This window comes from Arachis duranensis, chromosome 6, assembly GCF_000817695.3.
Source record: "Arachis duranensis cultivar V14167 chromosome 6, aradu.V14167.gnm2.J7QH, whole genome shotgun sequence".
In the NCBI taxonomy this organism is placed as follows: Eukaryota; Viridiplantae; Streptophyta; class Magnoliopsida; order Fabales; family Fabaceae; genus Arachis; species Arachis duranensis.
In genome coordinates, this window is record NC_029777.3 from 98893853 (window position 1) to 98904263 (window position 10411).

At 31.5% G+C, this 10411-nt stretch overlaps 1 protein-coding gene across 1 annotated transcript; it reads left to right on the forward strand.

Annotated features, from left to right (window-relative positions):
• The first annotated feature begins 3007 nt into the window (after window positions 1-3007).
• On the forward strand, window positions 3008-7854 carry LOC107495052 (monodehydroascorbate reductase 4, peroxisomal). The gene is made up of 7 exons (XM_016116114.3): window positions 3008-3306; window positions 4115-4166; window positions 4640-4720; window positions 5436-5554; window positions 5803-6022; window positions 6181-6299; window positions 6891-7854. The coding sequence occupies exons 1-7, from the start codon at window positions 3187-3189 to the stop codon at window positions 7620-7622; spliced, it is 1443 nt and encodes a 480-aa protein (XP_015971600.1). The 5' UTR covers window positions 3008-3186; the 3' UTR covers window positions 7623-7854.
• Window positions 7855-10411: the final 2557 nt, after the last annotated feature.

A 10411-nucleotide genomic window follows, 5' to 3' on the forward strand; every position in this document is an offset into this window, starting at 1 on the left:
ACTAATCCTTTCTAAATAGTCCTAGTAAAATTGTAACTTGTTACGTCCTCTTGAAGTGTTTCTGTCTGCAACACATGTACAAATGAATTAGTAAAAAATACACTTTGTCTATCAAACTTTCACACAGCTCTATCCTCTCTGTCATTTACTAGCTTAACTAGCTTCAAAGTATTATGTAATTGATTCACAAGTTCTAACTCCCATTGAAAAAGCTTCGCTCCATTAGAAATTTCAAATCCACTCTAACCCATTTTAAAATCCACAATTTTCTATGACGAATTCTTTTCGGTTTGAAACTGAGAAGAGTTTTAAAAATCGATCGATATCCATGCATACTACACATGTTAAATAAATTTATAGCCAAGAAAAAATGGTGAATATATTCAACATCCTTGTTATGTAATTTACATGCATTATTTTTCTGATTAACAATCATGAATCAACTTAGTCTTTTTTTTTGTATTCATCATGTCTATCAAAATAAACCAACCAAACAATTTCACTTTTGGTGGTACTAATCTTTTCTAAATAGTCATAGTAAGATGGTAACTTGTTACGTCCTCTAGAAATATTTCTGCCTGCAACACCTGCACAAATGAGTTAGTAGAAAATACATTTTGTCTATCAAACTTCCACACAACTCTATTCTCTTTGTCATTTACTAGCTTAACTAACCTTAAATTATTATGTAATTGATTCACAAGTTTTAACTCCCATTAAAAAAGTTTTCGTCTCCATTAGAAGTTTAAAATCCATTTTAACCCATTTTAAAATCCACAATCTTCTACGACGGATTCTCTTTGATTTAAAACTGAGAAGAGTCTTGAAAATCGATCTTTCAATGAATTACAAAATAGCTAAATATTTTCTCAAAATCGAATTCTTCTTCTATCACCAACCTCCATAAACAAATCAGTAATTCTTTTATTCATTATATGTTGTTCCTTAAACTATAAATGACAGATATTTTATTATGGACTCTTTTTAATAGATAATTTTTTAGTGAATAACAACTCATTAAAATTCAAATTATTATAAAAATAAGTAAAAGTTCACTCAACATGAAAAAGAATAATAAAGTAATGTTGAACAACAATCTCACTTTGAGATTATATAGAACCTAACATAATTTGGGAGAAGAAAATACTTGAAAATATAATACAAACATGTAATTCCTCCATTTTAAAATATGAAGAAAAAGGTAAAAACAACAATTATTTTAAAATGAATGAGACATTATATTAGTAATATAAATGTTAAAGATGAAAAAAAAATACTTATACAAAAAATTTTAATAAACTTTCAACTTATAATGGTATGGATAATGTGACATTATCACCTTAACCAGGTGAAGATACTTTTGCTCAAAAATTTTTTTTTTGGAATAAATTTTTTAATTTGTGATAGTTGAATGCATTGACCGTTAAAACAAGATTTAGTAGAATAAATATAATAAATTTATTATTTTTTGTGTTTCTAAATAACAAAGAGAAATACAAAATAAAACACTTTATTTTAGATTAGACATAATAATTTATTAGAAAATTTCACAAGACTCAAACTAAATAACATGATTAAGATTACTTCTAACTTCATATCTAACCATTCAATCTACAACTTTATTTATTTCACTACATATCGAATCAAATTACACACACTAGGACTGCGTTTGTTTATAGAGATAGGACGCTGAGACGCAAAATCGTGTTTGACAGAAGAGACATGGACAAAGACAATGTATGTATCCAGGGACACTGAATTAATGTATTATGTGTCTATCCTGACATGAAAGACACAAGGACACTAACAAGGGACACAACTTATTTTTTATTTTTTTCTTTCATTATTCTTGTTAATTTTTCATAATTATATTTTTTATAATTATATTTTTCATCTCAAAATTTTAAATGAATAAAAATGAGAATAAATTAGATTTTCATAATTTGTTCTAATTTATCACCAAACAGAATACAAGAACACAAAATTTTGTATCTCTATCCTTTATGTCTTGTTCTCGTCAACAAATGTCGCCCAAGGTCTTAATAACAACTTTTGAATATTGTTAATTAAATCAACAACTTTAGATTTACACCACTAAAAAAAATGATGCAAAAGATAAAAAATATTCAAATAATCCGTTTTAAACACCATATCTTTCAATCCGAAATTCTAAGTTAAAATATGGCCCTTGCAAACTACAAAAAACTCATATTGGAGGATATAGACTAGAAAAGAGAACTATGAACAACTCACAATCCAACCTCCTCCAAATTTTTAATAAGACAACTAAATTCAGCCAATTTTAAATAAGTAAACAAACTAACATCATAATTAACTTTAAAAATATTATCTACATAAAATTTTTAGGATAAACGAGTCTTAAAAATACTAAAAAGAATTATACCTATTTATATATAGTCTTACATCCATAACCATACTTTTAATGAAAAATTATAACTATCTTATAATCTGTCTAATGATTTTCAGCTTATTTTTCCATGACAAATTTACTATGCTTATCAATAATTATTTCTCACTATTTGTTATAATGGACCGAGAAGTTATGGTTGTTATCTATTTCGCATTATTTTTGTTTAGAATTATAAAGTAAAGAATGTAATAAATTATTTTACAAAATATGGTTCATTTAATGAATATTACATAATAAATAAATAATAGAATATGTCCATAACAAAATAAATAATAGAATATATTGATTTTTTCCCAATGGAAATGGGATTCCAATTAGAATTTGTCAGTTGCTCTAACTTCCCTAAACCAAAAATGCCCCCCTGATTCACGCAAAAGACGATATGTACGGCCAGGATTCTACGTATCCAAAGGCATCTGCTGCGCCAAGCAGCAGAAGAGTGGCAATGAGGGTATTACAGTAAATACAGTTCCCATTGTCCCTCATCGTCGTTGTCATTGTCATCGTCATTGTCATCTTCATCCAGAGGCCCCCACCATATCGCAAATGTGTTAAGACAATAGAGAGAAAGAGATCTTCCAAAAGTTTTGTTGGGACTTGGGAGTGTCTTGAAAGAAAGCGCTCCCAAAAAAATTCAGCACCTTTGAATTCAAGATAGATATACAGATAAAGAGATTTGTATTTATTCAAATAATTATATGTGAAGAAGAATAAGAAGAAGAAGCAAGAGTCTCGGTGGGGGAACCGAACCGAACATGGGAAGAGCCTTCGTTTACGTGATTCTTGGCGGAGGCGTCGCTGCTGGCTATGCTGCTCTTGAATTCGTCAAAAAAGGAGTCTCTCATGGCGAACTCTGCATTATTTCTGACGAACCCGTGAGATTAACAATCTTTCTCTTCTTTTATGGTTTCGTTATTATAATCATCGTCATCATCATCATTATTATTGTTTTCGATGGATTTTGCTTTTTATAAGTTTCCTTTCACACTGGATGGATTTGGTTAGGTTTGTATCTATTGCGGTTATGGAATATTTTATTTATTTAATTTATTTATTTATTTATTTTTGGTGTTGCGTAAACTTGGAATGCATTCTGCTATTGCTTTACCATTAAATGTTGTGGTCTTTAATTTCTTTGGTTTTGGTTCTCACATGTTGATTATGTAATTCCTCCGGCTATGAGTAATTTCGTTGAAGTGGGTGGAGTAAACCATCAGTACCTTAAACATTTGGCGCTAACAAAATAGACCTGGAAAGAATGAAAATTCCTCATGGTTCTTGAAAGAATATCGAAGTTTGACAAAATGTTTATGGGTGGGATATCATACATACTTCTTATCAGCTGCCTTGGATGACTCAGGTTGGAGAATTTTGTCAAACTTACATAATTTTTCGGGGTACACAGGGGATCCAGCTCTTTTGGATCCATTTTTTGTAATCTTTCCAATAATGTTTGGTGGTTTACTCAAGTGTGATATTCTTCTGCTGGGATTATTTCTCTTAATGATGTATTAATAGCTATTTGTTTATTTGTGAATGGTCCTCTGGATTGATATTTATTCAGAATTCACTAAGGAAATTGTTGATTAATATTTGCTTGCATTTTTTCTTAGAAGTAGTAATGAGTATATGTGAGCCTTCATTTCTAAATATGTAAATATTCTGAAAGGCCTATTATTTCAGGTTGCTCCTTATGAGAGACCTGCACTAAGCAAAGGATTTTTGCTTCCGGAAGGTAAATAGTCTCACGATAAAAACCTCCTTGTGAATTTCTTTAAGAGCAATATCAAGACAATATATGGCTGAACCTTTGAATCTACAAAATTATGTTAAAAATATCACAGCAAACTTATATGATTTAATACAAATGAAATTTTTTTATCTGTAATGAGGAGGCTAATATATAAGCTTCATCAGAGTCTCTTGACTGTTTTTGTTTACTTTTAGGGAACAATAACTGTACCTTTTAGTTTTGTGCCATCAATGCATTTTCCAAAATATGTAAAATGGATTTATGGAGGTAAACTTGATTGAATTTGAAGTTAGGACAATATATGCTTTAGGAAATTTGAATTCTTCATTTTTGAGATGGATGATGCTACATATTTCTGCATTGCCCTTCTTTGTCTTGTATTTTCCTTTACTTTGTCTGTTAACTTTTTGGCTTTTTGCAATGATCGGCTTCTGAAATAGTGTTTTAACTTACAGCTCCTGCTCGGCTTCCATCCTTTCATACTTGTGTTGGTGCAAACGAAGAACGGCTAACTCCAAAATGGTATAAAGAAAATGGTAATTATATATTTCATGTCACGACATGGATTATTTTGCCCTCATGTAGTAATTTTGCAATCTACTTCCTATTTCTCCTTTGAAATAGTATGTATTGAATGCTTTCCTTGTCTGGCATTTGTTTTGTCTTGTTTAACATTGATCCAGTCTGGTAGTTGATGCCATCTTGATTCAGTGAAATCAACCTGAATCATCATTTCCATTGATTAAGAAATTATTAACTTGAAATTTTGACATTTTAAGGTGAACAACTGTATTTCTTAGCTAAGGATGCATTAAACGAAAGCTATAATTTTTTTTTTTTGCCTTGGTTGATCATCTTCTCATGCAACCTTTAGGGTGGTTGACACCTGTAGTGATCCTATGTGAGACAGTTGTTATATTCTTGGAAGCTAAATTTCACTTTTCTGAACATTATGTGTGGCTCATGTGGTATCAGTTCATTTTCCTGTTTTGTTGGTGAGAGTTTGTTCAGGCTGTTGCACCTACAATATAAACCTAGTTAATGAGAATATATGGGATAAATTTGTATTCTCTTAAATAATTATCTAAATCTTTGACTCAGTAAATGATAGTTGTTATTTTCTGTCTTAATTATCTTAGTATTTTCCTCAGTAAATGATTGTTGTTACTGAAAAGAACAGTCATCATGCTATGCTATATTTTTGTTTAAAGAAGTTTCCTTTCCTGAATATCTAATTCTTTCCTTTTTCAGGAATTGAATTAGTACTTGGAACCGGTGTTAAGTCTGCTGATGTGAAGCGGAAGACACTATTAACAACAACTGGGGAGACCATAAGTTACAAGATTCTTATTGTTGCAACTGGTGCTCGGGTATTAAAACAGATTTTCCATTGGGAATTTTCCTACTTAAAATATTTTTTTTCTTGGAGTATGCATTCTAATCTTGAATTTGTCCACCATATTTTCTTATCCACCATTTCGACTTGTCCTCTCCGTGAACTTGCTAAATGCCAATGTTAGAAAAAATTGAAGATAAATTCTCCAATCTGTTGAAGCAAATAGAATCTTTTCTCTTTACGGAAATAATTTTTTTTAACATATTTGCAATTTGAATTTAGGCTTTGAAGCTGGAAGAATTCGGTGTGAGTGGATCTGATGCGCAAAATGTCTGCTATTTACGTAATATAGCAGATGCAAATAGGCTTGTCAATGCTGTGCAATCTTCTCCTGGTGGGAATGCTGTTGTCATTGGTGGTGGATACATAGGCATGGAGTGTGCAGCATCTTTAGTGATCAATAAAATTAACGTAACCATGGTCTTCCCTGAAGCACATTGCAGTAAGTACTTGAATGTCTGTTAACTAAAAAATATGTTAAAAGAGTTATGTTAATTTGCATGTGTTACACTGAATAAAGAGGATGCATGTTTTTCGCCCTTGTGAATGAAAACATAACTTCAAAAACTGATATTCTTTTTAAACCTGTTTTGTTTACAGTGGCTCGTTTATTTACACCAAAGATTGCAAGCTACTATGAAGAATATTATAAATCAAGAGGAGTAAATTTCGTTAAGGGAACTGTTCTGTCATCATTTGATTTTGATTCTGATGGAAAGGTACTTAAAAATATATCTGTGAAATTCACCATGCATAAAATGGTTTTATCATTTAACAAAGTTTTCAGAAGATGCCCAGTAAGAAGAGTTGATAAGTTGGCGGATATCACAATATTCAATTTATATAGATACAGGAAGACCAAAGGAAAGATTATTAGAACACAAAAAGAAACTCTTCAACCTAAATGGACTTCACAAAGATTTGGCTTTTGATAGAACGAGTTGTGCTGTTTGATCTAAGTCGCACATCTGTAGTTTTTGTTTGTGATACCAGAAGGTTTTCAGTGACATGGAAGACTGAAACTGTAAAGAAAAAAGATATATGTGAGGTTTGGTTGTGTCAAAACTTCCTCTAATTGAAGCTGAGTAAAATTGGTGTTTTTTGCTGGTAAACTTTCTCCAATTTTTTAATATTTGCATATGTTGATATCTGGTAAGCTTCTTGTTTATTATTTTGAATGTAAACAAATTAACCATAACCATATCCTAGATCCTAGAAAATTATTAGAAGAATCACTCCAAAATTGTGCATGTTTGCATGGGGCATCTGTTCAAGTCGAACCATAACTAACTAACTAACTCTTTTTACAGGTTACAGCAGTGAATCTTAGAGATGGAAGGAAGATATCTGTTGACATGGTTGTAGTGGGAATTGGAATACGTCCAAATACCAGTCTGTTTGAAGGTCAACTTACTTTAGAGAAAGGTGGAATCAAAGTAAACGGAAAGCTGCAGTCAAGCAACAGCTCGGTCTACGCAATTGGAGATGTCGCGGCATTTCCAGTCAAAGCATTTGGGGAGACTCGTAGACTCGAGCATGTGGATTCAGCACGGCAATCCGCAAGATATGTTGTTGCTGCTATTATGGAACCTGGTAAAACAGGGGAATTCGATTACCTTCCGTTTTTCTACTCAAGAGTCTTCACATTGTCTTGGCAATTTTATGGGGACAATGTTGGAGAAGTCGTCTACTTCGGAGATTTTTCCGGTAGTACATTCGGAGCATACTGGGTAAACAAGGGCCACCTTGTTGGGGCATTCCTTGAAGGTGGGACTAAAGAAGAGTACGAAGCTGTAGCTAAGGCCACTAGGTTTAGGCCAGCTATTGAAGACTTAACCGAGTTGGAGAGGCAGGGTTTAACATTTGCGGTTACTGTTAGTCAAAAACAGTTGTCTTCACCACCACAGATTCAGGTTACCTCCTCCACAGACCTAGTTTTGGAGAAACCGTTATATGCTTGGCACGCTACGGCTGGGGTTATTCTTGCTGCATCAGTGGCTGCATTTGCATATTACTATGGGAAAAAGCGCCGCAGATGGTGAACCTTTCTGGAGAAGATTATTAGTTCAAGGGTGTCAACATATTATATACAGATTCGAAGCTGTAACATTGATAGGCTTAGGATATTTTGACATACGTAATTGTATCCGAATTACTGGACTAGAGTTGTTCAGTTCCATTGTGCATACGGTGTTATTGTTGTACCAAAACAACCAAGAAAGCAAAATATAAATGGCCATCCTTCTTCGGAAGATATTCTTGTAAGAGATCAAATCCATGTGTTTTTGATGATCAACAAATGAAAAATATAATCTTATAAATTTTTTAATTTATTATTTGTGAATATGATTAAAAAATATTCATATTTTATAATTAGAGATGGAATTTTTAGATTTGTGAAAAACAAACTGTGAAAATATTTGCTAAGGATATTTTTATTAATCAAAAAAGAAATTGAAACTCATAATTAATTAGATAACGTATTAGTTTTAACCATAAACGATATTGATCATGGATTAACGAATATTTCTTTTAGGATTCTATCGACACCTTCTGAAAAATCATTTATTGCAAATAAAAAATGTTCCAGACTTTAGAAGGGTATATTTATTACTTAACCTGAAACATCAAAATTATAAAATATGTTACTAATTATCACGTCTCTCATAGTCAGCTCACTCGTCGCTTAAATAAATATCATAAATTTAAATTTTTATTATATATGTAATAATTTATTAGTCAATAACAGATCTTAAATCTGTAACGAATTAATTTTTGATTTGTTGAACAGTAGGATATTATAAAAAAAATGTTATATCATAAATAATACATTCCTATACGCTACTACATTTTATGAATAAAGTTTCTATTTAACTATGCAACTATAATTCCAATCTACATTGTGGAAATAAGAAACTTGAAAAAAGATTAACATGTATATGAATTTTATTTTCCTATCTAGCAAATGTATTGACATTTAATTCTAAAGTTGTGTATTATAATGTATGAAGAATTAACTTGCTCATTCAAATGACTGACCATGTGTTTATCCTTGTTCAATAATTAAATAAAGTAAATAGTCAAATTAATTCTTAAAAGATTATGTGATTTTTAAAATAGTTTCCAAAAGATTAAATTAATTAAAATCGTAATCAAAAGATATAAGATTAATCACATTAGTCCTTCCGTCTGTTCTCCATTCATTCTATTACTAACGATGTTAAATTTTACTTATGTAACTATTAGTGTGACATATTAGCAGTACAAATTACTATACAATAGTTAATGACAAAATATGTTCAAAGAAGTATGTCAACCTAATCCCTTTTTCTCCTTAAATGTCATTATTGTTGCAGTAACAAATTGATTTTGCAGAGGCCAAAATTATTGTTGAACTGGATCATGGGTAGTGTAACTGGAGGGCGCAGTCGGTCACTGTCGCAATCACACGGCAGGAATGGTTCTAGCTCTTCGCTGCGAATAAGGAGGAAGAACATGGACCAAATATGTTTTTGTGGGTTGAAGACAGTGATCAAGAAATCTGGGACAGTGGAGAATCTAGATAAATTTTTCTATGTTTGTCCAAGATATTGGGTGAGTTATAAATATAGTCTTCCTCAACCTCTTGATTATCTGTGGGGTTTTTGAAATTTTTGTAACCTAATTTTTTGCAGAAGGACAGCCACTGTAATTACTTTAAGCGGGTTGAGAATAATGAGTATGAAGGATTAAATGGTGCAAACGAAAATGATGAAATTGATGTAGAAGTGGAGAGTGATCTTGTTGACTGAAAACATAACTTATCATGGAGAATGATGAGTTTGAAAGATGAAGTTAGAGCACCTAAGATGCAACTGGATTTTGAATTAATAGTTGTCATTGTGGTTATTATGATTATGTGTATGTTATTTAGTTCCAAGTGAAGCACTATGGTCAAATTGTGGATGTTGTGAACTTTGTCAAATGTAGGGTCTTATGGTATATGAAGAAACTTTCAAAAAACATATTGATATGCCATGTTCATCTTAATTTAGTAATACAAAAGCTTCAATGTCCACCATTTTTTTTACCATAACATAATTTCAGCAGATCACAAAAATAACACATAACATAATCAATAGTATGCTAGTTACCATTGTTTCAAATAGAAATAACAACACTGTTTTAAGATAATAATAACATAAAGTAGTATCAGCTCCTTCAAAGTAGTATGCTCCAAAAGACTAACATTAGTATGTACTTCTATGAAGGTTACCATTACCTAAAAAGTTATACAAAAAATAGGGCTATCAAATAAACTACGGCTACTACATTGTTTATAAATGGCAACTTTTGGACCTTACAAAATTGCAAATACGAAGCTCTATACATTATGTCTTCAAATCTTCAAGTCATGCTTTGTTTTTTTTTTCTAGGAGGTTTGAACCTCGGAATTGGAACAAATGTCATCAAGCTAGCAACCTTTTTGGCCATTGTAGAGCTACTACTCTTGATGATTTCAACAGATACAGCAACTGATGTCTGAGCAACAGGATTTGAAGAGGTATTTCCTCTTGCTTTGGCCTTGATGACATAGAGTTTTAGAGGCCTATAGCTAACTTTAGCCTGCATCAAACAATATTCATCATTAAAACAAACAAAATAGATTCATATTCAACAACGTAGGGTTATATTTAATAGATTCAACATATTCATATTGAAATTGAATACAACAAGACAACTTGACAATCATTGGTTGAGTTATGTGATTGTTGTGTTAGTGGAAGTTGAGCATCTCGACTAATAGAAATTTTAGTCTATTCTTCTGTGTTGGCTGGTGGGATCAGAAGGA

Coding starts and splice junctions, on each gene's coding strand:
- LOC107495052 (XM_016116114.3), top strand. CDS start 3,187: ATGGGAAGAGCCTTCGTTTACGTGATTCTTGGCGGAGGCGTCGCTGCT. Junction 3,307..4,114: donor GCATTATTTCTGACGAACCC/GTGAGATTAACA, acceptor CTATTATTTCAG/GTTGCTCCTTATGAGAGACC. Junction 6,023..6,180: donor CTTCCCTGAAGCACATTGCA/GTAAGTACTTGA, acceptor TTTTGTTTACAG/TGGCTCGTTTATTTACACCA.